General features: G+C 44.1%; 2 protein-coding genes across 4 annotated transcripts in view; one reads left to right on the top strand and one right to left on the bottom strand.

Moving 5' to 3' along the window:
- Window positions 1-374: 374 nt before the first annotated feature.
- Window positions 375-24,023, bottom strand: ankrd33aa (ankyrin repeat domain 33Aa). 2 transcript variants are annotated; one of them, XM_057830129.1, is made up of 6 exons: window positions 23,613-24,023; window positions 22,183-22,882; window positions 15,797-16,126; window positions 10,699-10,828; window positions 10,381-10,521; window positions 375-3,962 (listed from the first exon to the last, which is right to left on the bottom strand). In XM_057830129.1, exons 3-6 carry the CDS (start codon window positions 16,052-16,054, stop codon window positions 3,166-3,168), a joined length of 1,326 nt encoding a protein of 441 aa, XP_057686112.1. In that variant the 5' UTR covers window positions 16,055-16,126; window positions 22,183-22,882; window positions 23,613-24,023; the 3' UTR covers window positions 375-3,165. The 2 variants fall into 2 exon arrangements, with proteins under 2 accessions (XP_057686112.1, XP_057686111.1); XM_057830128.1 differs by lacking the exon at window positions 22,183-22,882 and having other exon boundaries at window positions 23,613-24,022.
- Window positions 24,024-26,497: 2,474 nt separating this feature from the next.
- Window positions 26,498-27,758, top strand: part of arhgef25a (Rho guanine nucleotide exchange factor (GEF) 25a) — a 98,385-nt gene continuing 97,124 nt past the window's right edge. For both annotated transcript variants that reach the window (XM_057818453.1, XM_057818435.1), the window contains exon 1: window positions 26,498-26,610. The gene's annotated coding sequence lies outside the window, so the exon portion shown is untranslated. The remainder of the gene's footprint in view (window positions 26,611-27,758) is intronic.

Raw genomic sequence — 27,758 nt, 5'->3', positions numbered from 1 at the left:
ATAATACAAATAAATTGTTAAAAAAATCATACACTGTGATTTCTGGATTTTTTTTTTTTTTCGCTCACGGCGGACAAGCACCTACCATGAAAATTTGAAACTCGTGCTCAAATACTTATTTTCCGACTGTATATGATCAATAAATAAAAGTGTAAATTATGAAAATGTTGCTAAATACTACATCAAAATGAATAAAAACAGAAATACACTCTGGCAATGGCCTCCAATAACACTCGGAAGTTGATTAATGATACATAAAACAGCATTCATTCCATTTTTTGTTTTTAATAAAGAAAATTTAAGATAGAAATGTTTAAGATAAAAAAACAAAGAGAATGTTTTCAGTTTTATTTAAGCTATTTATCCTTTTTTTTGAGGGGGGGGGGGGGGTTAACAGGTGTTGCGGCGGTGCTAGAGTCTATCCAAACTAATTATTGGCAGGAGCGTACACCCTGAATTGGTTGTCAACCAATTGCAGGGCACATGTAGGCAATCAACATTTACAACAACAAATAAATAATCCTCTTTTTTTAAAATGTCAAAAAGACAGTTTTAAAAATAAATAAAGAAGAGATTAATTACTCATTGCCCGCCATTCATAATGATAGACATGTAATTCATTTAAACAAGGAGGACTGACTGTCAATGCTCATGTTTCTTAAACTATCAGAAACAGGCTCCACGAGTGTGGCCTGAGTGCCTGATGTCCTTTAGTGGGCCTTGTGCTCACTGCCCAGAGCTCGATTGGCATTTGCCAGGGACCGCAAGAATTCACAACTACGCCACTGGCGCGCTGTGCTCTTTACTGATGAGAGCATGTTTAATTTGTGCACATGCGACCGACATGAAAGTGTCTGTAGATGCTGTGGAGAATGTCAAGCTGCCTGCAACGTCATTCAGCATGACAGGTTTGGTGGTGGGTCAGTGATGGTCTGGGGAGACATATCCCTGGAAGGACGCACAGACCTCTACAGCTTAGAAATCTTCTTGAACCCATTGTCAGAACCTACGCTGGTGCAGTGGGACCTGGTCCATGACAATGCCAAACCTCATGCGGCTAGAGCATGCTGGCAGTTCCTCGAGAATGAAGGAATTGATACCAATGGCTGGCGTCCATGTTCACCAGACCTAAACCCAATAGATTACCCCGGGACATTATGTTTCGGTCCATCTGCCATGTTGCTCCTCAGACTCCAGGAGCTCAGGGATGCCCTGGTCAAGATCTGGGAGGAGATTCCCCAGGACACCATCCATTGTCCTATTAGGAGCATGCCCCAACATTGTCAAGCATGGGTATAAGCAGGTGGGGACCACACAAACAACTGAAAATCATTTTGAGTCGCTACAATGACATTTTGGCAAAATGGACCAGTCTGCTGCATCATTTTTTCATTTTCATTTTCAGGGTGTCTCTGATTTACCCCTCTTTAGGGTGATCATTTTAATTCCTAATTACGTTCGTGGCATCATTTTGTTACTAATACATCACCCACTTATTATCAGGAAAGATATTCAAGATCATTTCCCCCTGTTTAGATCTGATGTGTTTTCGCAGTGTTCCTCTAATAATTGTTTTGAGCAGTGTATGTACATACGCACAGAGTATATACATTATATGAGTCAAATATGTGTCTTACAAACTTGATTTTCACAACCACGCCTACTCGGGGGGAAAAAGTGATATACGTATGTTTTATTCTGAGATTCTAATTGTTGAATAGAAATGTGCACACCAGACAAAGAGTAAACAACTATGTGCTTTAATTTTTTAGGAACTAATGGAACTAGCTAGTAACGTTAAAGAGCTGTGGTAAGAGTCCTGCCTTGAGGACATATAAGGCATCTAGTAGGTTTTACTTTTTCGAGAGTCTTTTTGTTGAGCCAACATATCCAGCATAAAGTATTGTACATCGTGTTCAATACAACTTCCCATTATAATATGATATTAAATGTTCTCAAATATGGCCTCATTATTTGGGGTTAAAAACAATGATTTTGCTCCCAGTATTGGAAAACCTTGTCAAGTGAATTCAGAGATTTGTTTTCTACATACAGTACAGTGGTACCTCTACATACAAATTTAATTCGTTCCAGGACCTGGTTTGTAAGTCGAAATGGTCGTATGTCGAGCGGGATTTTCCCATAAGAATACATTATAATTCGACTAATTCGTTCCAAAGCCCAAAAACCTACGCTAAATTGTTTATAAATACTGTTGGTACAATTACAAATAACAATAACACATAACAAAACAAATAAATTATGAATACAAATCAGAATAATGATATAATAAATATGTAACGAACTGGGTTCTAATGTGGCAGTTGTGTTTTGCATGCTGTTCCTGAACGCAACAGTTGACTGACGACAGAGTGAGAGAGGTGTGGAAGAGATTTTACTTTCTCTTTTCATGTTGTTGTTGGCGTCGGCTATGGCGGACTGCAGTCGTTTTGTGTTGCAAAAGTTCTGAAATTAATGATTAAAAACCTGACAAAGCTGGTGGCTTCTTTGCCGACGTTACTACAATAATAATTGTCACTTTAACTCATAAAGATTGGCGAACAGAGGTTGGAGGAGAACGGTGAAGATCATAGACATACAGTATTCCGGCCGGTGCACACCACGATCATATTTTCCTATCATTTCCATCTTAATTCCACTGCTGAGCGTCACCTTTTTCCTTTTTTCACCACCTGCACTAACCTTCTTGGGACCAATGTTAATTTCTCGCAAAAGAAAATCCGCTGTGCGTCCGTCTTGCAGGAAAACAATGAAATTGCGACGTTGTCATAAAACTGTCGTATTTCAAGCATGTCGTCATATGTCGAGACAAATGACAAGACAAAGTTTACGTCGGATGTCGAAAGGGTCCTATGTCGATGAGATCGTAAATCAAGGTACCACATTACATTCTACGTGGCAATAATTCCAGTCAGGGACAGGTAAGACTTTTACTTCTAATTAAAACAAAAATAACAATTAAAGCTTTTGTTATGGTGTATAAATCACTGAAATTTGGTAAATGAATGAAAGACAGGGCATGTTTTGTGAATTCAGTCAATATTGCATATTTATCCCGGAAGCACATAAAAACTTTGCATCAAAATAGTTTTCCACAGAATCCAAATTCTTCAATCAAAACATCCAGTTCTGGTTCGGTTATCCTCAACTTTTGGACCCCTTGGCTATTCTCTCTTGCTCCTTTATCTTCTTCTCCCTCTTTTTCTCCTCCTTGGCTTCTTTGTACTTCCACACAGGAGGCTCCAGGTATCCCTTTTGCCGCTTCTTTTTCTTCTCTTTCTTTGGAGTAGGTTCACCAGATCTGGTCACTTCAATTTTCGGGACGCAACCTGAGGGGAAAATACTGTTCCTGTGTGCCATGCTGCGGGGAATAAAGCCTCTCATGCCCCCGGGTGGCACGCTTTCTCTGCGCTCGGTCTCCTGGCAGCAGGAGGTTAGGGATACCGAGGCGACAGATGCAGCACCGGAAGAAAAGGAAGCGAGGGAGCCGTTGCTGTGAGACACTGTGCTTTCCTCCAGCTCTTTGCTGCTGTGCTTCTCAAGAAGTTCGGGAACAGCCAGCCTCCGCTTCCCAATTTCCGGGGGGCTGCTGGGACACAGCGGATGGCAAGCAGTGACCACAAGTGGGCTGTGGATGCTCGTAGTCATTCGCACCATATGATCCATGACCCCATTGTATTGGGGGTCCTGAGGGAAGCTGAAAGTGAAGCTGTCTTTCAAGCGCTGCCGCAGTTTCTGGCCTGTGCTTTTGCTGGCAGTCGCCTTTGCCACCAGCTGCTTGAGCTCTGGCCACTCAGGTTTGTAGTTATCACAAAACTGCTCAGCGACGGGATGAGTTTGCAGGTAGCGTATCCTGTTCATTGTCTCAAATCTACCTGTCCGCAAGACCCAATCTTTCAGGCCGCGCCCTTGAACGTAGTCCATTGCATTCATATCGGCACCTGCGTGTGACAAAAGATGTAATGTCTCCAGGTATACAGCAGAATCGACTACTCCTTTAGCACAATGGTAAGTAATCACTACGACTGTCATGTGGTTTGAATGTTGGTTCTGTTCTTCTGCGTGGAGTGTGCTTTAAACTTTTCCACAGGTGTTAAAGGTGAGATTTAGTTTGTGTCAATTGGCCAGCAACTAGTCTAGGGTGTGCCAGGCCTTTTGCCCAAATTCAACTGAGCTCCAGCACACCCAAAGGGATGAGGAGAAGTATTACAGAAATATCTAGCTATAGCTGGAAAGACATTCAAATGTCTCCTCCTTGTGGCCAATTTTAGAACCAGTGAGTGGGTCCCAAAAAACTATCTTCTATACCAGGGGCCAGGAACCTTTTTGGCTGATAAGGCCATGAACACCACATTTTTAAAAATGTAATTCCGTGAGAGCCATACAATATGTTTAAAACAAAAAATACAGGTAATGTGTGCATTTTATGTAATTTCAACACTTTTAAAGTACAAGGGTTTGGGTTAGTCTCTGAATTCTTTTAAATAGCATTGTTATGCTGTTGCTAATCAATGATGAGTATTTCATACCATTAATCCGACTTCTGGAGCTGCATGGTTTTGCTGATGGCTTTGTAGTCTGGTTGATAGTCTGGTTTAGTTGCCTCGGACCAAGTCTGCTGGCTCTTATAAATAACTCTCTCAGTACCGGTTCTGTCCCAGCTGCCTTCAAACAGGCTGTAGTCAGACCCCTTCTTAAAAAACCCCATCTCGACTCCTCCGTGCTGTCCAATTTTAGACCCGTCTCCCACTTGTCTTTCCTTTCTAAAGTTTTAGAAAAAGTTGTTTTTATTCAATTGCAAACATTTCTAGAGACAAACTCCACCCTCGACAAGTTTCAATCAGGCTTCAGGTCCAGACATAGCACTGAGTCAGCACTGTTAAAAGTGCACAACGACATTGCCCTTTCTGTAGATAATGGAAACCCAGCAATCCTTGTTTTACTAGATCTCACAGCAGCATTTGATACAGTCGACCACACAGTCCTTGTATCTCGTTTAGAACACTTTATAGGTATCCGTGGTAAAGCTCTACAGTGGTTTAAATCACACCTGGAACATAGGACCTTCTCAGTAATGATTGGGGACTTTTCCTCCTCACAAACAACTCTGTCTTGTGGGGTGCCACAAGGCTCCATTTTAGGGCCTGTTCTCTTTGCACTCTATCTCCTACCTTTAGGATCAGTTATAAAAAAACATAATATCTCTTTTCATTTTTATGCTGATGACCTGCAGCTGTATCTCCCCCTGAGACCCAACGAACAAACTGCTCTCACTTAATTAATGGAGTGCATATCCGATGTGAAGCAGTGGCTAGCGCAAAACTTTTTACATCTTAACGAAAGCAAAACTGAATATATTACTTTTGGCACACCTTCTATGTTAAATGCCCTTGACCCCAACCCTGGCACTCTGGCTCCCTTTTTTAAAACACATGTTAAAAATCTCGGAGTGATATTCGATTGCAGGCTCAACTTTGAAAAACAGATTAGTTCTGTTGTAAGAGTAAGTTTTTTCCAGCTCCGTCTCTTGGCCAAAGTGAAGCCTTTTCTTACTCGCCACGACCTGGAAAAAGCAATTCACGCTTTTATAAGCTCAAGGCTGGATTACTGCAACGCACTTTATGTTGGTCTTCCCAAATCCTCGGTTTCTCGTCTCCAACTTGTTCAAAATGCTGCTGCTCGATTTTAACAGATACACCTAGACGTGAACATATTACCCCCGTGCTATCATCGCTCCACTGGCTTCCAGTCCATTTTAGAATTGATTTTAAACTTTTACTGTTTGTTTTTAATTCTATCAATGGCCAGGCTCCTTCTTACTTATCAGAAATTTTAACAATCCGTAACTCTGGCAGGAGTCTTCGCTCTTCCGCCCAACTTCATTTGCAAGTCCCAAGGTCCAAACTCAAACAGTGGGGAGACCGATCTTTTGCGGTTGCTGCACCCAGGTTATGGAATAGTCTTCCCCCTGAAATCCGCACCACTACAAATTTGGGCCTTTTTAAATCTCGTTTAAAGACACACCTTTTTAGACTCGCCTTTCCCCAAGATTAGTTTAGCCTGGTTTTATTTCTTTAGGGTTTTTAATGTTTTCGGATTTTATCTGTTTTATTGTTTTGTTTGCTGTCTGACTAATCGTGATGCGTTGTTTCGTTTCTTTTTTCTTTTCTTTTCTTCCTAATGTCATTGTATAATACTTTCCTGCCTTTTATTTACTATGTGCCATGTTTGTCTTTGTTGTAAAGCACTTTGGGGACCTTTCGGGTTTTGTAAAGGGCTATATAAATAAATTTGATTGATTGATTGATTGATACTAGGTGGGGTTACGCTTCATGCAGGTGTTGAGAAATTTAGGATGCGTCTCTTTTCATGTTCACGAAGCGCCACAAATCCTGTTTTTCCCCACTACGTATGGAGCACCATCAGTGCACACCGAAACAAGTTTATCCATCGATAGATTTTTTTCTTTAGCAAACTCAGTGAAGGACTTGGATAAATCCTCCCCTCTTGTTGTCCCTTTCATAGTCAAAAACTTGTAATAACGCTGAACTGGGATAAATTGCTTACGTCTGTTGACTCATCCAAAGCGAGAGAAAAAAACGGTGCCGCATTTATGTCTTTCACTTGCATTGCTTCAATTTGATTTGACATCATGACGGTAAGATCATGAACAATTCTTGCCGACAGAGGCATGTCTTTTATCCGTTTAATCATCTTGTCTTTATCTGAAAAGTCGTCATTCCTGCTGAAAAGTACGATACTCCTCGTCTTTTTTTCTTTTTGCCGTCTTCTCAAAAGGGTTTCTAAAATTAATTAGCTGACAAACACGGAAAACGAAACTAAAAACGAGGGAAGTTTACTTCATGCACATGCGGACATCGGCCGCTATTTTCAACAGCAAAATACGGTGACCCCACTTGAACAGTGTCTTTGCCTCATCTACATTGTCAATGCGATTGATAGATAAATAAATATATAGAAAGACACAACGAAATGTATGTTTTGTCACGTGGTGTGTGGACCCAAATGCAGGGAAAATGAGGCGAGGCAGGTAGACGGTGCAAAAACGTTTTAATCAATGCCAACAAAAAACAAAGTATCAACAAAACGACCGGGGAATCCAAAAAGTCTTAACACTGAGGCAAACAAAAGTATCACTAACAAAAGACTGCTTTTCAAAACTTACACGGAACACGAGGGCTTGGCAGATCTTGGCTTTGACATGGACGTAGACGCTGACATTGACAATGACGCAACAAGGGGTGACAAGAAACTGGGTCTTTATATATACACGCAGACAAGGGGTAACGAGACGAGGAACAGCTGGGTAACACAGGTGGAATCAATGGGTAATCACAGAGACAAGTCACACTAGGAAAAACCCAACACGAAACCTAACAGTACCCCCCCCTCAAGGGACGGATCCCAGACGTCCCCAAGGAAAAAAAAAAAAATCCCAAACACGGTGGGCAGAAGGTTGCCCGGAGGAGGGAGCAACATCAGCCCATCGGGGCTAGTCAGGCGGGCGTCCAGGACGCCAGAAGTGGGCCGACCGCAAGGGCCGCTCGGGAGGGCGTCCAGGGCGCCAGACGTAGGGCGCAGGCACGGGTCGATCAGGCGGGCGTTTTGGGCGCCAGATGTGGGGCGCCCGCATAGGTCGATGGGGCGGACTTCCAGGATGAGGGTAACTGGCTCCATCATTTATGCCACCCAGCCATGGCAGAAAACAAGCGGCAGCAGGAACGGCAAAGACGTCGTGCGGCGGGTCAGGCTCGGAGCCGTCGTCGTTGGTCGGACCAGGCACGGCGTCGCAGGAGTCTGCCGGCGTGACAGCAGCGTGGTCGCAGGAGTCTGCCGGCGGGACAGCAGCGTGGTCGCAGGAGTCTGCCGGCGGGACAGCAGCGTGGTCGCAGGAGTCTGCCGGCGGGACAGCAGCGTGGTCGCAGGAGTCTGCCGGCGGGACAGCAGCGTGGTCGTAGTCGTCTGCCGGCGGGACAGCAGCGTGGTCGTAGTCGTCTGCCGGCGGGACAGCAGCGTGGTCGCAGTCGTCTGCCGGCGGGACAGCAGCGTGGTCGCAGTCGTCTGCCGGCGGGACAGCAGCGTGGTCGTCTGCTGGCGGGACAGCAGCGTGGTCGTCTGCCGGCGGGACAGCAGCTTGGTCGTCTGCCGGCGGGACAGCAGCTTGGTCGCAGGAATCTGCCGGCGGGACAGCAGCTTGGTCGCAGGAATCTGCCGGCGGGACAGCAGCTTGGTCGCAGGAATCTGCCGGCGGGACAGCAGCTTGGTCGCAGGAATCTGCCGGCGGGACAGCAGCTTGGTCGCAGGAGTCTGCCGGCGGGACAGCAGCTTGGTCGCAGGAGTCTGCTGGCGGGACAGCAGCTTGGTCGCAGGAGTCTGCTGGTGGAGTCGGCGCGGGCGCTTGACTGCGTGGAGTCGGCGCGGGAGGCACTTGACTGCGTGGAGTCGGCGCGGGAGGCACTTGACTGCGTGGAGTCGGCGCGGGAGGCACTTGACTGCGTGGAGTCGGCGCGGGAGGCACTTGATTGCGTGGAGTCGGCGCGGGAGGCACTTGACTGCGTGGAGCCGGCGCGGGAGGCACTTGACTGCGTGGAGCCGGCGCGGGAGGCACTTGACTGCGTGGAGCCGGCGCGGGAGGCACTTGACTGCGTGGAGCCAGCGCGGGAACTTGACTGCGTGGAGCCGGCGCGGGAACTTGACTGCGTGGAGCCGGCGCGGGAACTTGACTGCGTGGAGCCGGCGCGGGAACTTGACTGCGTGGAGCCGGCGCGGGAGGAACTTGACTGCGTGGAGCCGGCGCGGGAGGAACTTGACTGCGGGGAGCCGGCGTGGGAGGAACTTGACTGCGGGGAGCCGGCGCGGGCTCATGCCGTCGGCGTGGACGAGCACGCTGAGGCTTCCGGACGATGTTCTGTGGCAGACTGGGTGGCACATTACATGGTGAAGGAGGGTAGTAGGAACCACGGCCCTTACCTGGGCGCCCCCGCTGGCAACCACGCGGAGGTCCAGTGTAGATAGCCAAACGGGAACCCAGGTAAGGGTCCAGGGAAAAAGGCTGGGAAGGGGACGTGATATGACTGAGGCGTGACAAAAACTGAGAGGGTGAAGAATAGGGCATGGCATCAAAATCTGGGTAGGAGTTGGTGTCAGAAAGAAAATCATATGAACTGTGATATTCTTCAAAATCTGAAAAATCGGAATCTAAAAAAACGTGGCGAGGCAGAACATAATCAGGGGAACGGGCGGATGAACGTCGGTGTGCACGCCGGTGCCGGATCTTTCCCGCTGGGTCCACAAGTTGTTGCGTCATTCTGTCACGTGGTGTGTGGACCCAAATGCAGGGAAAGTGAGGCGAGGCAGGTAGACGGTGCAAAAACGTTTTAATCAATGCCAACAAAAAACAAAGTATCAACAAAACGACCGGGGAATCCAAAAAGTCTTAACACTGAGGCAAACAAAAGTATCACTAACAAAAGACTGCTTTTCAAAACTTACACGGAACACGAGGGCTTGGCGGATCTTAGCTTTGACATGGACGTAGACGCTGACATTGACAATGACGCAACAAGGGGTGACAAGAAACTGGGTCTTTATATATACACGCAGACAAGGGGTAACGAGACGAGGAACAGCTGGGTAACACAGGTGGAATCAATGGGTAATCACAGAAACAAGTCACACTAGGAAAAACCCAACACAAAACCTAACATGTTTGCCACTTTCTCACTAAAATTACTGCGAATCGGCTTTCTAGTCACCTGTTGTAGTAATCAGACTACGTGTCCCATGATCACCCTGGGCTCATGCAGCCAATGGCATGGGACTTAGGGGATCCAACGTAGCACATCTAGGTTGCTATTTGATGATATCTAGTGCAAATTGCGCAAGTGTTGTCGGAGCATTAAAAAAGTTAACATACGATGCAAAAGTCACTCTACTCATTACTGCACAACACCAGCATATGACCGGTGACCGTTGCCATTTCGCGCAATGCGCAAAGCAGTATAACAAAACTTTTTTTTTTTTTTAAAAATAATTAAAGAACTGTCTGCCATCCAGCTGCAGCCGTCAAAGAACCAGATCTGGCCCGCGAGCCATAGGTTCCCGACCCCTGTTCTATTCTTCCTGTCAACAATTGACATTTAACTCATTGGGTGCCATCAATGGCTAATTAATTTGAACTAGGGACTGGCTGCATAATCACTGTCAGCCTGTCACTTCAAATAGATTGGATATCTATGGTCGTGAACATGATGATTCACTTCCAGTTGTGAATGTTAAACCAGATGTCAAACCAATAGCTGAATCAGCACACATGGCAGATAAAGGCCATTATCTTACCATGCATGAGGAGGGCTGACACGCAGTCTTCTCTGCCCTGAAGGCCTGCCTTGATTAGAGCTGTGAAGCCACGGGGATCCCTGACCTCAGTGTCCACACCAGAGTAGTAATTGAGGATGTAGTTCAGAATAGTGGCGAAGCCTGAACGAAGTAAAAGATTAGATTGAGTTATGGTTTAAGTCATTCACTACAATTAACAGCGATAAGAGGACCAAGCCATTTCAACTGTGGGAGCCGGACCTCATAGTTGAAATGGCTTAGACGTTTATCACCATCTATAGCAGCAAACTTGTGAACCTCAAATGTGGTGGAACATACCAGCCTGGGCTGCAATCATTAGGGCAGAGTTGCCATCGTTGTCTTGGTGGTTGATGTCTATTAGAGGGCAGACATGCAGTGTGGTGATCACGTCTATAAATCCTTTGCTCACCGCCACCATCAGTCCATTCTGACAGACAATAACACAGACAAGCTGTCAACATGGTGTCTCCAGCCCCCCCCAAATCTACCGGTTATTTCATTAGCTATAAGTACTGTACACAATGGTGCCTTTAGATATGAGTGACCTGAATTGCATTTCCCGCAATGAACTGTCAGTCAGACGAAATTTTTTTATTTATTTTTTTGCTTTGACCTTCGAGCATTTATGTGTTTTGTTCAAAGAATTTTGTTTATTTATTATTTCTTTATTTTGTTTTCTTCAAAGAATATACATTACAATTTTTGGGGGGTGCATGATTTGATACAAGTGTTCCGAGTTAGAACTGTTGTCTCTGAAGGATTTGAACTAAGATATGAAGGCTCAACTCATAGACTTCATTACCTATTGACCTGACACTTTGTCATTCTCTGCTTCACGCCTTACCATAGGGGGCCGAGCTTGAAGCTTCATTTAGTAATAGTCAGCCAAAGACGGCACACGGTCATGTCAAAGCCGGGTTTAAGCTTGGATTCTTGAAGAACTACAGAAGCTGTACCGTATACAAACAGGAAGGATTGTCTGAGGAGTGATTTGTTCGAGGATTCGAGGTAAATATTATATTTTTCGTATCATGCATGCATTTTGAAACATTGGGAAAAAAATCACTGGGAGAATGGGAACCGCAACGGCATTGGCGTCACTATTCGACATAAAAACGTAACGTAGATGCGTAACTGTGTGGTTTTTAGCTCTTTTAACAAAGAATCGAGACAGTTTTATTTTTATATCTATAAAAAATTCAGTGATTGAAGCATTTATTCGCAATAATTTTCTTCTATGTTTACACATACAGTATTTGTAATTGACTAGGCTCATTGTTCGCCATATTTACGTAAAACAAATGCTACCTGCACGGTTTCTTTTGCTTTTAACCAATAATCGAGACTGTTTTACATCCGTATCTATGAAGAATTCTGGGATTTAAACATTTATTCACAAGAATTTTCACCAGAAAAGCTTTGTTTACGTCAGGCGGCCGCTAGCCTCATTCGCTAACAGAGTAGCATTGTACTTCGACATATATACATTAAATAAACGCTATCTGCGCGGTTTCTTTGCTTTTCACCAAGAATTGAGACTGTTTAACATCCATATCTATGAAGAATTCGGGGATGTAAGCATTTATTCACAAGAATTTTTGCCAGAAAAACTCTGTTTACGTCAGGCGGCCGCTAGCCTCATTCGCTAACAGAGTAACATTGTACTTCGACATATTTACGTTAAATAATTTTTTGTTGTTGTTTTTTTGTTTTTTTGCTTTTAACCAAGAATTAAGACTGTTTTACGTCCATATCTATAAAGAATTCCTTTAGTGTTGTGTTATTGTTTCGTGTTTTATTTTATGCAACATTTCAATCAAATAACTTTCACCATGGGGAAGAAGTGTTGGGTTGTGGGCTGCAAGACCTGTCCCACGAGGCAGCCGCCCAGGAACAGGCAACCTTGGAGACCCTGATCAGTCTCCACAAATTCTGGTCCTTAAGGGCAAAAGCTGGTCCTACACCAACCCCTACGCCGACGGCAACAAGCAGATCTTAGCCTACTTTGACCCCTTGCACCTTTGGAAGAACATCTACAGCAGCTTTCACAACAACGGCTGTATGGTGCTGCCCAGGTGTCCTGGGGCTGAAGTAAGTTGCCAGCAGTATTCACTTTATAAAAAAGATGAATCAAAATACCTATCTTTCTAAAACAAACAAGTTTTTTAGGAGCCTGAGAGGATTAGGAGGGCCCGATTCTCAAGTCTGTTAAGGCTGGCTACAAGTTGACCCAGAAGGTGCTGGCGCACTCTTCATCCTGGAGATGTTCCAGAGGACAAGGGAGCGCTGGAGACGGACCGGGCGGTTCGCAAGCGGCCATCTCTCCCCATGGCCTGCATGGCGTCCTTCGGAATGTCGCTATGGGACTCCCTGATGTGCAGGAAGCACAAGAGCACGTTCTGGAGTTCCTGGCGGTCCCTCTTCAGCTGTTTTGGTGTGAACTTCTCCAAGGATGTGACTTCAGAAGCAAGGAACAGGGACTTGTACAAGTCGAGGAAGCTGACCAGAAAACGCAAGGCATAGAAAACGGTTATGTGATTGTTGAAAGACGAGGCTCACATCCTGGTAACGTCACATTGATTATTTGCACTGCCTGAATTATAGGACTGTCTCATACGCATTTTACTGTATATTTACAGTATGTTTATTTAGATTTCATTTTTGCACGTCACTTTGAGATTTTAACTTATCCTGCACTGTAAAGGGATGCTCCACAATTTTGTTGTATAACTGTATAATGATAATAAAGGGATATTCTATTCTATAATAAGTTGTGATTGTATATAGGATATATTAATAATCAATTTACATATTATTCACAGTATAATTGATTCTGCATGTTTTCCTCAAGTATTAAGTTTCTGATGTTAAATTTATTTATTTATTAGCTGTTGAAAATTTAAACGTAAAAAAAAAAATAAAAAATTAAGTTGCTATTTTGGTCAAAAACTTATATGATCAGTTCAGTTAAAGTTTAATGTCTCCTAAGAAGAGGAAACACAGAACACAACAACAGATAACTCATACGCATAAAATAACACAGACTACAATTTAAAAACGCTATAGAAAGCTTCGCCTCTAGGTGCAAAAATTGTGCAAATTTAGCAGCCTAATCGCAAATAGTAAAAAGGAGTTCTTTGTCCTGTTGGACTTAAAACAAGGGACTCTGAATCTCCTGCCTGACGGGAGGACCACAAACGAACAATGAAGGGGATGATCTGCAAAATCCAGTATGTCATTTACCTTCCTTATAAACTGCCTCTCATAAATATCTGTTAAGGAGACCTGTGGACAGCCTATTATCATACCAGCTACCTTAACAATATGGCTGATGTTATTTTTCTCCTTCAGGGTGATACCTCCATATCAGGAAATAAAAGCAAAAGTAAGAATAGATTCAATAAAAGATTTGTAGAACAAAGACAAGATAACCCTATCAACATTAAAACAGTTAAGCTTCCTCAGGAAGTCCAATTATTGTTGACCCTTTTTGCAGATAGCATCTGTATTTACATCGAATTTGAGTTTACTTTCTATCACAGTACCCAGGTATTTATACTGGTCTACCACCTCTCTACTGTTACCTTTTATACAAGTAGTTGAGGAGGAGCAGGTTGTTTTTCCCCCTAGAATCTATAAACATATCCCTAATTATAGAGATGTTGAGTTGGAGAAAAGAACTGTCACACCCACTAACAAACTCGTCGACCCCAGGCCCATGCTGGGATTCATGTTTCTGTAGTAAATTGATAATGACTGCATCATCAGCATATTTCAGGATGCGTCTATTTCTATACTGACTCCTACAATCATTAGTGTAAAGCAGACATGTCCAAAGTCCGGCCCGGGGGCCAAATGCGGCCCGTGGTCAAATTTCATCCGGCCCCCAGCCTCTGTCATAAAATCAGTAACGTCTGGCCCGCACACAGACTTAATAAATTGGTCAGCTGTACTGCTACCAGCATATGAAGTAGCTTACACACTAAATGCTGTTCCTCATTTACCAACTAAAAGGCAGCAGCACTCTAAGCAACATCACCCCATTTGACCCCTCACTTCCAATTTTCTAAAATTGCGACTATCAACAAAAAAAAAAAAGTTGACTGCGACGACCGACGCTTCAAGGATAGTTGGAAATTGGACTATTTCTTCACTAAAATAGGCAACAACTGTGTCTGCCTCATTTGCAAAGAGACAGTCGCTGTTTTTAAAGAGTTCAATGTGAGGCGGTATTACCAAACAAGCAACGCTGACATGTACGACAAGATTACAGGTATGATACACAGCGAGAAATTGAAGCAACTTGAAGCTAGTTTAATTTCACAGCAGCAGTATTTCGCATGAGCCCGAGAGTAAAAGAGAACGCCACAAAGGCTAGTTGCGAGATTGTTGAAATTATTAATTTAAAAAAATAATCCAGCAAAAGTGACACAAAAAATGGCTTGCTAAAAAAATTTCCTTAAATATATTGTTCTACGTAAAGGACGTCAGCCAAGGTCGGCCCCCCACATTTTTTCCACACTAAATCTGGCCCTCTTTGCGAAAAGTTTGGACACCCCTGGTGTAAAGGATGAATAGTAAGGGTGAGAGGACACAAACCTGAGGGGAGCCAGTAGAAGAGACATGCCTTTCAGAGAGACAACCATTTACACTAACTCTCTGTGTTCTGTTTGTTAAAAAGTTTATTATCCAACTAACAAGATTGCTTTCAAAATCAAATTCTGCAAGTAACTTAATAACTAAAACATGAGGCTGGATTGTATTTAAAAGCTGAGGAGAAATCTAAGAACAGGAGCCTGGCATGCATACCAGGATATGACATGTTAAATATTGCTATTGATCCTGAAAATATAGGTGATTATATCTGCATTTGGTGATTTTTGTGCATCTAGTGTAAAATCTGAGACTTTTATAGCCATTTTAAGTTTTGTTATACTTATATTAAAAATAATCGGGATTTTATAAGGGTACGACTTTGAATTTTTTATTGCACCTGTTCATGGAGGCTCATATATGGCTAAGATAGGTGCCTGTTTTGGTTTTAGGTCGGCAGCAGCTTTGGTTTTGAAAATATTGAAATTTGAAGTTTTTGAAAATAGGCCCCCTACGGATCAGCATGGTTTCCCGTGTCATGTCAAGAGGTTATGAAGTCTATGCACCACTATATTTTGTTAAAAGGTGTTCATTGGCAGTCACAGGGCTAATACGTTAACAACATTACACTTAAAATGGCATTAGAAATAAATGTAGTCTAAAAAAAATATTACACAGCATATTTTCATTCGGGTTGCAATGTGGTCCAATATAAAAGCTGTATCAAAATGTTTGTGATTTACTTAGTGTACTGTTATTGTGCTGAACCAATTGCATTGATGTTAATTCAAAATTTTCTCACCCTGCTGTTAATATCCAATTCCATGGCCTCTTCCTTGTTAACGCCTCTCTCTAGTATCCTTCGCAAGGAGACAGGATCATTCCGAACACATGCTTCATATAGTGTTCTTGGCGGCTCTGCATACTTGTCATCTCTTTCAAAATTAGGAAGCACTGAATCATCAGAGAGGATGCTTCCAGTGTCAGAATCATCCAGGTTAATCTCTGAATCCTCAGATGGGCCAGTGCCCAAGTGGGGGTCCTCACACGACGAGGCCATGAGCCCCCCGCTGCCCGCCCACTTCTGCTGGGATCACACCTGAGGACCTGGTCTTCTTGGTGTCATTCTGACCTGGAACATTAAGGCACAAAGTTTGTTGTTTGTTTGTTTGTTTTTTTATTGATCGCAATAAGCAGGTTCATTGAGAGCATAACTGTCATATTTGTTTGAGTTCTGTTCTTTTTTCCTATATTCAGCACCTGATTGAGCCAGATGGGTGTGGTAATGCGACACACCTGTGCTGCATTAGGAAAGCTTGATATTTAAGGAAGCCTGTCACCATCTGCAAGTGTCGGACTATTACATGCCAACCTGCTTGCTTACCGCTGTGTGCATCTCGAGTTCTACTTGCCATTTACGGTTGTATTCTTTGTTATCATATTGTTGTGCTAGTATTTTTGTTGGACTTTGCTGTCATTTAGTTTAGCCTTTTTCCGGCCCTTGCGCCTCCTCCTTAGTTTACTCGCCGACTAGGTTCGTGCCATTTTTATTTTGTATTTTGTCTCGCGTTTTCTGGCGTGCTCCCTTAGTTCTCATTTTGTAATAAATACGACAAACTTCCACCTCTGTGTTGGACCCATGCTTAACGGCTTGCCGTATCATAACAGAATAGTCCGACCACATGGATCCCACAGACTTGGAGGGTGTTTACAATGCTCTGGCTGGTCACGACCGCATGATCGGTAAACATGAGCAATCGTTGCGCGAATTAGTGCGTTTGATCGGTTCTTTAACCACAAGAATTGAAAACATGGCATCCCCTAAACAAACTAGTGCTACTAGTAATATGGCCGCGGCGTCTGAACAATCCACCCCACCGGCGTCATTTCGAGAGCCGGTACTGCCACACCCCTGTCGTTACGAAGGCGAGCCTGGCGCATGCCGACAATTTTTACACCAGTGCTCCCTCGTCTTCGATCAACAGCCATACACGTTTGCTAGTGACAGATCCCGGGTAGCGTACGCTATGAGTCTACTTACCGGTAGAGCAGCTACATGGGCCATGGCGGTAAGCAACACAAGGCCCGCGATCCGTAATTCATTTGAAACTTTTGAGGCGGAGTTCGTGACAGTTTTTGATCATCCGGTTAGAGGCAAGGAGGCAGCCAGCCGCCTGCTGGATTTTTTTCAGGGCAGTCTGTCCGCAGCTGACTACTCCGTTCAGTTCCGCATTTTGGCGGCGGAGTGCGGGTTTGGTGACGCAGCACTGTGTGGAATTTTTCGGCGAGGGCTGTCTTCTAAAATCAAAGATGAGCTGGCTTCCCGGGACGAATCTTCAAGTCTGGAGGAGCTGATTTCCTTATCCGTCTCTCTGGATGGTCGGCTGAAGGAACGCGAGAGGGAACGGGCCATGGAGCACCGGGGATATCCGTGGTCGTCGCCGAGGGGCTGCCCGACTGCCATCGGTGAGGACGGCTTCGTTGAGTCACCGGTCGTCCGGGCGCCGTCGCAGAGTCCGGGCTCGATGAGGGAGGAGTCCATGCGAATCGGCGGTGGGCGTCTCTCTGCAGCGGAGCGACGGGGACGGATGAGAGCAGGTGTGTGTCTGTACTGTGGTTTGCCGGGGCACCGTCTCGCCACCTGTGACGTGATCCCCTCGCGTCGACCTGGATCTGCTCCCCCTGGGGTTCGCCTTCCCCGAGGGGGGACAAGGTTCGTGCACGACAACATCCCATCAAGTGAGTCTCATCACGGAGAGTTAAAAGAACAAATAAAACCCCAGGATATTACGCGACTGCAATTACAGGGGGAGATGTCGCATGGTGGGGTTAATATTGGGATTACTGCTCTGATTGATTCAGGGGCAGATGATTGTTTTGTAGACCGGAGTGTTGTAGAAGCTCTCAAATGTCCTTTAATAAAGCTAGCTAGACCCAAAATGGTTTTGGACCTCGATGGGCGCTCCCTGGCGGACGTGAGGTTTATTACGGCGCCACTCAAAATTAGACTTTCGGGGAATCATTTTGAAATCCGTAGCTTTCTGGTTATGCCATGTAAATCGGCTCCAGTTGTGTTGGGGCTCTCCTGGTTAAAAGTGCACAACCCTAATATTGACTGGACCAAAACACAAATATTAACATGGAGTACATTTTGTTATTCGCACTGCTTGCGCTCTGCAAGTTTACTTCCTAGCCGAGCGCAGGCACCTACCGAGCCAGTTGATTTGGGGAATGTTCCGGCCGAATACCATGACCTCAAACAAGTTTTTAGCACGGAGTGTGCTAAGACACTGCCACCTCACCGTCCGTACGATTGTGCGATTGAATTGTTGCCTAACGCCCCGCTACCTAGCTCTAGATTGTACCAGGTCTCTAAACCAGAGCAAGAGGCGATGAGGGAATACATCTCCTCTTCCTTGGCTGCTGGCCTTATACGCCCTTCATCTTCTCCTTTGGGGGCGGGGTTTTTCTTTGTCGGCAAAAAAGATGGGGGCCTTAGGCCGTGCATCGACTACCAGGGTCTCAATGAGATTACAGTTAAAAACAAATATCCACTGCCGTTGTTAGATTCGGCTTTCGCCCCATTAAAATCTGCCACCATATTCACAAAATTGGATTTGCGCAGTGCTTACCACTTGGTCAGGATTCGTGAGGGAGATGAGTGGAAAACCGCCTTTAAAACCCCGCTCGGGCATTTTGAGTACCTTGTCATGCCTTTCGGCCTCACAAACGCACCTGCTGTATTCCAGTCTCTCATAAATGATGTATTGCGTGATATGTTAAACGTTTTCTGTTTTGTATACTTGGATGACATTTTAATTTTCTCAAGAAATGAGCAGGAACATTGCCAACATGTCCGCATGGTTCTACAAAGACTTCTCGAGAACAAATTATTTGTCAAGGCCGAGAAGTGCGAGTTTCACTGTGGGTCAATACAGTTTCTGGGTTTTGTAGTGGAAAAAGGAAAGCTCAGGCCTGATCCAGCTAAGATCCAGGCAGTGGCAGATTGGCCGACTCCCACGTCACGTAAACACTTACAAAGGTTTCTTGGGTTCGCCAACTTTTACAGACGTTTTATTCGAAATTACAGTATGAGGGCCGAGCCGCTTACTAGACTGACTTCGAACAAACGGCCCTTTGCATGGTCTTCTGCGGCTGAGGCCGCATTTGTAGGTCTAAAACGTGCATTTACGAGCTCACCTGTCCTAGTCCACGCTGATTCTGATCTTCCTTTTGTGGTCGAGGTTGATGCATCGAGTTCCGGAGTGGGGGCCATTCTATCCCAGAGGTCTACGGTTGACCAGAGACTGCACCCCTGCGCATACTACTCCCGCCGCCTCAGCCCTGCAGAAGCAAATTATGATGTCGGCAACCGGGAGCTGCTCGCTATCATACAGGCTTTGCAGGAATGGAGGCACTGGTTGGAGGGGACGGAAGAGCCGTTCCAAATACTCACGGACCACAAAAACTTGGAGTATCTTCGGGCTGCCAGGCGCCTCAACTCCCGCCAGGCCCGTTGGGCGTTGTTCCTGACCCGCTTTAACTTTGTGATCACTTACCGTCCAGGGTCGAGGAACGGGAAGCCCGACGCCCTGTCAAGGTTGTATGAACCATTGGAGGAGGGTCCTTCGGATGAGCCGGTGGTGCCAGAGAACCTGATCGTTGGAGCACTGCGGTGGGAGGTCGAGCGTCTGGTGGAGAAGGCCTTGCGGGGTGTAAGGGTGCCTGGAGGCTGTCCCGTTGGCAAGTTATTCGTACCAGACGCACAGCGCGCAGGAGTGCTTAAGTGGGGCCACATTTCGAAGTTTGCCTGTCACCCGGGCGTTTCCCGCACATACTTTCTTGTGTCACAGAGGTTCTGGTGGCCAGGCATGCGCAAGGACATCATGGACTATGTCTCCGCGTGTACCATCTGCGCTCGAGGCAAGGCAGTTCATCGGCCACCTGCGGGATTGCTGAATCCACTCCCTGTTCCATCTCGCCCCTGGTCTCATGTTGCACTGGACTTCATCACTGGTCTCCCACGATCCAGGGGCCATTCTGTCATCTTGACCGTGGTGGACAGGTTCTCAAAGATGGCACACTTCATCGCGCTCCCCAAATTGCCTTCAGCTCTAGAGACTGCTGACCTTTTAGTGACTCATGTATTTCGCACTCACGGCATTCCATGTGACCTTGTGTCGGATAGAGGACCACAATTCATCTCGCGGGTTTGGGGATCATTCTGCAAGGCCTTGGGGGCCACGTCAAGCCGGTCCTCTGGTTACCACCCGCAGTCGAATGGGCAGACGGAACGGGTCAACCAGGAGCTGGAGGCTGCCCTTCGCTGTGTTTGCCAACTGCATCCATCCTCCTGGTCATCACACCTCCCTTGGGTGGAGTATGCCCACAACACCCTCGTTTGCTCGGCCACAGGGAGGTCACCATTTATGACCGCATACGGGTTCCAGCCTCCGTTGTTCCCGTCCCAGGAAGCAGAGGTGGTTGTGCCTTCTGTCCAGGTCCACCTGCGGAGGGCCCATAAAGTCTGGAGGGACGCAAGGGCTGCACTGGTCCGCACAGCAGCCCGCAACCGACAGATTGCTGATCGCCACAGAAGGCCTGCTCCAGTCTATCAACCGGGCCAAATGGTCTGGTTATCGACGCGGGATTTGCACCTTGCGGGGACGTCCAAGAAGTTGGGCCCTAGGTTCGTGGGCCCTTTTGCTGTGCACTCGGTGGTGAACCCCGTCGCGGTCAGGCTGAAGCTTCCTAATTCAATGAAGATTCATCCAGTCTTCCACGTGTCTCTGCTCAAGCCAGTCTCCACCTGTCCCCTGAACCCTCCGCCAGTGCCTCCTCCTGCTCCTCGTGTGGTCGATGGTGGGCCAGTGTATACAGTACGTACCATACTTGATTCTAGGAGGCGGGGTAGGGGTGTGCAGTACCTGGTCGACTGGGAAGGTTATGGCCCTGAGGAACGCCAATGGGTCCCCCGCTCCTGGATCCTCGATCCGTCGCTTCTGCGGGATTTCCACTCCCTCCATCCCACGAAACCAGGTGGTCCGCCAGGGGGCGTCCGTTGAGGGGGGGGTTCTGTCATATTTGTTTGAGTTCTGTTCTTTTTTCCTATATTCAGCACCTGATTGAGCCAGATGGGTGTGGTAATGCGACACACCTGTGCTGCATTAGGAAAGCTTGATATTTAAGGAAGCCTGTCACCATCTGCAAGTGTCGGACTATTACATGCCAACCTGCTTGCTTACCGCTGTGTGCATCTCGAGTTCTACTTGCCATTTACGGTTGTATTCTTTGTTATCATATTGTTGTGCTAGTATTTTTGTTGGACTTTGCTGTCATTTAGTTTAGCCTTTTTCCGGCCCTTGCGCCTCCTCCTTAGTTTACTCGCCGACTAGGTTCGTGCCATTTTTATTTTGTATTTTGTCTCGCGTTTTCTGGCGTGCTCCCTTAGTTCTCATTTTGTAATAAATACGACAAACTTCCACCTCTGTGTTGGACCCATGCTTAACGGCTTGCCGTATCATAACAATAACAAACCAACATGAATAATAATGGCTCATTTTTGCCTGAACCATGATGTAGATTAAGTGGTGAGCAGAGAGAGCTTGACTGAGGCCTAATGAGGATGAGGAACTTCACCTCAATTCAGCCCCACTTATCCTGATTTACCTGATGCATAAGCTGCATGTGCAGCATGTCGTTTACCAGCATCTCATTCAGTCCGTTACCGGGCAAAAGAAGAGCATGAGCCTGTATTCATATTAAATATGCCATTTGATCAATATCATTGTGCATTGTTGTTTTTTCCCTGAGGATGCAAATGGCACCCATTCAGTGTAATTGGTCATTAAACATTCATGTCTGATGAAACTGTTACAGTGATCTTTGTGTGCGCCAATTGTTGCCACCATGTACACCTTGGCAATGTATCCTTTTAAGAGCTTTATAAGAAAAGCATTTTGAGTCGCTACTCACACCAGCTGTGATAACACATAATCACTTTTGCCACACACATAGCCACAACAAAATGTTCCCATAGCAAACAGATGCAAAAATGTCAGGGACATGACAAAGCCATAACCTTGTACGCCCTGATATTAATCGAGCTGCTTGACTGGACGCTGAGATACTAAACCCAGATTGTTGATTGTGTTATTGTACAGTTTTGTGGCCATCTGATGTATGTACCATGTCTAAGTGTGCGTCTTTAGTTGTATGGGGGACGGGAAACTGATAAGCATATGCTTCCTCCCGTCCGCCTTTGTCTTCTTCTTCGGTTCCTTCGGGCAAATCATATCACATTTTGTAATTGTCAATGATTGTCAATGATACCGATGATGATGCCAATAAAAAATTTCATACATTCATTCAAAACAACAACAACCAGGCCTTTTGGAACTGAAGGATGTTTTCAGTATTTTTGTGTCCTCTGTTCTCAAAGTGACCAGCAAGACAACACCAGAATGCATTAAGGCCTCAGCAGCTTCATCAAAGATACAGTAAGCAATTTGGTGGTTTATTGCGAGTCAGATGTCCACCCCTCAGCCATGCTGTTGAGTGACATGTAACAGAAGTGATGGTGACTCTTCCTGGCAGCCTGATGGCAATAATACATGAGTCAAGGCTTATATCACATGCTTGCAGTATGTCGTCTCTGATATTTGGGATTTTCATGGTCACTTAAATCTTCCAAAAATCATGCATCAAGAGGTGATACCCTGTGTGATTGGTTAGTCTGAAAAACCTTTCTCCCAAAAAAAAAAAAAAAAAAATCCAGGAAACTTGCATTCCTTTACATTGGAGTGATCATGTAGCCGCTGCGCTGACGCATGTCACAATTTCACCAGGCAGCTTCTTTGAGTCCAGAAAGAGCTGTCCATTTACATTCCTTTTGGGGCAAAAATGAGTGGAAAAACATATTTATCACACTGGACAACAACAGCACACAATTGTTAACCTCCCACAGAAAACACACCCATAAATTGAAGGATTTCACATCTAAAAATTTAAACAAATTTAAACTCAAAAGTTGGGTTAGTTTTGAAAAATCTTCATTAAAGAAGAATAATCCTGTGTGCTAACATGTTTATTTGAAGGCGCACCATGCGCTAGACCTGGCTACAGCATCTACTCTTCTTTCTTCCATGATGTGAATTTTTCAAGAGACTGAAAAGATCATTTATCCGATAATAAATACAGAAATGAAAACATTTTTAGGTGTGAGATTGTGTTTCTTCTTTTTCAAACAGAGGAAACAAAACTAATGAGTATTCTGCATTTCTTCCCCAAGTGGGCCTACAAATAGCGCAAACATATGATGGTTAATTTAATCTCAACTACAACAACAGATGAGCTGTACGGAACCAAAAATGTTATACTGAAGGATTGGCATCATTTGGATCAACTCTTGTTGACCTTCTAACTTCTAGAACACGTTCTGTTCTTTCAAGTTTTGTCTTTAAATTTATACTTCTGCTTTGACTTCCTGCCAGGCCCTACCCCTTCCTTTTCATCTCTCCACTGTTCAACCTTTATCTAACTTCCAAACATATCCTGTCCTTCATTGACTCTGAGACCCAAATGTCAATATTTTTTTCCTGAAATAACACGAGACTTACCGTTGATGGAGATAGCAAGAAGAAAGTCTAAAAGAATCCAACCTTAGAGGGTCCTCTTCCTTTCTCTCAGTGTGGATGACTGACTCAAGCATCTTGTTGTGTTGGACTCCTTCTCTTTTGAGAATTTGGTTCAGTTTAAGTTCCCCAAAGTGGCTGTGGCTCCACTCTGTCCCCTCCCTCCATCTCTTGTAATGGCCAGTTAGTCCTAACATAGATTTCGGTCCTAAATCAGGCAGCATGCCCTCGCTCTCTCATCCCGATTACAGAAGATTTAGGGATTAAGAAAAGAAACAGACAGCGACAACCCTTGCTCCCCTCACAGTCTGCTGAGGTAGTCAAGTAACCCCACCCATCCTCTCTCGCTCATCTTTCTCACTTGTCTCCACAGCTCTTTCAGTCCTTCAACAGCCCCCTCTGCCCGTCTGTTGTGCCACCAGAGCAAACCTCGCACTTGGACTGAATCACAGCTAAGAGTTCTTCCCAGCTCCGCTGTGTCTTGGGGGTCACTAGTGTCTCATTGGTTCTTTTTTCCCATGCAAATCCATTTGCTGGGACAAACAAACAAACCCACCCCTGGTGTGGCACTAAGCTGGGGGCCCGCGGGTGGTAATTGTTCCCATGACAGAGATAACACGCACTCAACGACATGCATGGAAACACATGGGCATACTGAAGCACAACACACAAATAATTGTGATGACTGGGCCCGAGCCTGGATAAGTTGGACGTTGGTGTAAGGCAGGTCATGTAGTTTAAGTTCTGGTTCCTCCAATAGTGGATCTCAATGCAGACTATTTATTCTTCGGGGAATCTGACGGAATAGTGACAAGAATTTGTTATGTCATGTCATGTTAACAAGTTTATTCAAAGCATCAAGGCCTCAATCACATGCTCTGAAAGGGTGCATGTCAACAGATTAACCCTGCTGTGTTATCTAGCGAACTGGCTCATGATCCTGGAGTTGTGAAACATTTCCGCTCTTGATGGGATCAAGTATGCCTCCCTGAGATCAAATTGTGAAACGCATCACTTGCATTTGAGTCTTGCTTATCCGGTGTGGTTAGACTAAAAGTTCAGACCACATACTATATTATCAGCAAAGGTGATGAAAGTACACTTACTGTTGAGTAAAAGAAATACATATGCATGTGTTAAAAAATAGGAAGGTAAAAATTTCAGTCATGCTTCAATTCTTGTGCATAAAAAATAATATAGAATTTTAAGATATTTAACCATTAGACAAAAAAAAAAAAAAAAAAAAAAAAAGAAATGAAAGGTTGGTTTTGTTCCTAGGGGGCGCTACACACATTTACGCATATTTTGATTGATTTATTTTTTTAAATTATTATTATTATTATTTTTTTTTTTACATTTTTTTTATCGAAGTTTTCACCAGTGTTCACCTGGCTGTTGAGTTTGGTGAGTTTTGAAGCATTCTGAGGGGGTCAAAGTAGGGCTCAAAGCAACAGCGGGACAAAAAAATGACAGCTAGGTGGCGGTACATAGTGTATTTGGAATTTGTCTTTACATGGTATCAAAGATTGCACCGAAAGAGTTGAGGAGGCTTATTTATCATATTTAGTTTTATTTACTCTGATGGGGAGGTTCAGAACATCTTAGCTGTCAATGTGCACTTTGGACTTATATTTGTTCATTTATGTTAGGCTAACGTATTTTTCGGACTATAAGTCGCTCCTGAGTATAAGTCGCACCAACCAGAAAATGCCCATCGAAGAAGAAAAAAAAAAAACATATATAAGTCGCACTTTGGGGGATATTTACTTGATAAAAATCCAACCCATAGAACAGATATGTCATCTTGAAAGGCAGTTTAAAATAAAAATACAATAGAGAACAACATGCTGAATAAGTGTACAGTATGATAATGTTACATGATGCATGAACAACGAAATGTGAACGTGGCCGGTATGTTAACGTAACATAGCTATTAGAGTTATTCATATAACTTTAGCATAAAGAACATGCTAACAAGTTTACCATACCATCAGTGTCACTCCAAAACACCAAAATAAGACGTGAAATGATATAATAATGTATTAATGATTTCACACATAAGTCGCTCCCGAGTATAAGTCGTACCCCCAGCCAAACTATGAAAAAAAAAACTGCGACTTAAAGTCCGAAAAATACGATACTTATTCATTTCCTTATGACTTAAAAAAGTAAATATGATTTAAAAAAAAAAATATTTGCGCGATCTTCAAAATATATTCCATTTCACTCTGAATAATACAAGTCATTTGTACTTCTTTTTTTTTCTGAATGTATTGTACTTATATCTTTATTAATAAAAACAAACAAAAAAAAAAGTAAATGTTTACATTAACTTCAATTTTAATATATATCCTATGTTCTTAAGTAGTTAAAATTGAGATTTGGCATTCAGTATGTGAGGAAATGAGGGAAAATAAAACAGTTTTATTTACATTTTAGTAATTTAAGAGGTTTGACGCCCCCCCGGCAATAAATTCTAGCCACTTTCATCCCTGCAGTTACCTCAAGGAGAAAACAAAACATTTTGTTTTTGCCCCCGCCCCCAGGTAAGACTAATGCCCACCCACACCTGGCATCCTGGTAACACCACTGAAATGTATTAAAATGCTGCTGCTCTTACAAATTACTGACCTTTTGCTAATAAAAAGAAAAAGCAAGGCATCGGCTATATCATTTGTGAACACAAGAGGGCAATCTCGCTCACTAATGCACAATTTATTAATTTATATATATATATATATATATATATATATATATATATATATATATATATATATATATATATATATATATATATATATATATAAAATAATATTTTTCTAGCACTTGTTCTAGGACCATCTCATTTGGACCCCCCACCCCCTGTGCCCCATCTCTAACGTGTGACTCCTCTCCAGGTGTGATTCCACCCAGCAGAGGTCAGTGTGAGCGACGAGACCTTGGATAGAGGCTTGGGAAACAGCAGCTAATTTTAGCCTGCTTGGTGAGTAACTCTGTAAACGGCCATGTGCAGCTAATATTAGACTGTTGGCACTTTGTCCAGGATTGCTTTTTGCCAGCTCTTAACTCAAGACTTTTCCATGCAAAAGAATCCCAGTCTGCTTTTAAATCTGTTGGGAATCAAATAAATGGGGGCTAACTCAGTGAGGACAGAGAACTAAACGTACGGTATTCGTGCTGAGCAATGACATTCACAGTGATTTAGGAAAGGTTATTAAAATGAGAAGTGAATGTTCTTTACTCAAGGACACGTGATTATGTCACTTGGATTAAAGCAATTTGGGACCTGTGCAGACATAGGCCTACGGGACATTCTGACTGCAGCAACTTGATCTGATTTAAAGCGGGCCAGGACGTCTAGAGTGAAATATGAGCTGTTGTCCAGTTCAGACTAACAGCCTTTTATTTGACTGAAATTGAGAACTAGGTGAGACGCTAACATTTATCATGTTTTGTTTCTACGTTGTAATAAAAACACAAATGTAACCTTTACAGTAAAATACTTGCAGCAGAGGTTGCTAGAATCTTACCATAAAAAAAAAAAAAAAAAAAAAAAATTGAAAAAAAAAAAATTTGAAAAAACAAAATATTGTACACGTAATCATAGTGTAGTGCTTTGCTAAGTTGATTTTTGTATATCACCAGTTGGTATTGGAATGCACACCAGTGGTGTTGCCAGGATGCCAGGTGTGGGTGGGCATTAGTCTTACCTTGGGGGCAAAAAAAAAAAAAAGCTACAATGCTCAAGTAGGTCGAAATCCCCTATATGTGGTTCCTCGGTTTTATTCTTATAATTATAGTTATTCTTTGTTCATTAGCTCCTTTGAGCTCAATTTGACCCCCTTAGAATGCTTCAAAATGCACCAAAATCGGCAGCAGATCAAGACAGGTGCAATCTTTGATACCGTGTAAAGACAAATTCCAAATACACTATGTAGCGCCCCCTAGCAGTCATTCTTTGTCCCGCCGACGCTCTGAGCCCTACTTTGACCCCCTCAGAATACTTCAAAACCAGTGTTGGGCATGTTACTTTAAAAAAGTAATTAGTTACATTACTCACTACTTCTTCCAAAAAGTAACTGAGTTAGTAACTGAATTACTCTACAGTAAAAGTAGTTACCAGGGAAAGTA

This window comes from Corythoichthys intestinalis, chromosome 2 (assembly GCF_030265065.1).
Source record: "Corythoichthys intestinalis isolate RoL2023-P3 chromosome 2, ASM3026506v1, whole genome shotgun sequence".
NCBI lineage: Eukaryota > Metazoa > Chordata > Actinopteri > Syngnathiformes > Syngnathidae > Corythoichthys > Corythoichthys intestinalis.
This window is presented reverse-complemented; position numbering and strand designations above follow the sequence as displayed.

What these genes read in the sequence shown, in the direction of transcription:
- ankrd33aa (XM_057830129.1), bottom strand. Translation starts at nt 16,054, where the DNA reads ATGGCCTCGTCGTGTGAGGACCCCCACTTGGGCACTGGCCCATCTGAG. An exon ending in AATTGGATATTAACAGCAGG is followed by an intron (nt 10,829 to 15,796) that starts GTGAGAAAATTT and finishes ATTGTCTGTCAG; the next exon opens with AATGGACTGATGGTGGCGGT. An exon ending in GTCAGCCCTCCTCATGCATG is followed by an intron (nt 3,963 to 10,380) that starts GTAAGATAATGG and finishes TGTCACACGCAG; the next exon opens with GTGCCGATATGAATGCAATG.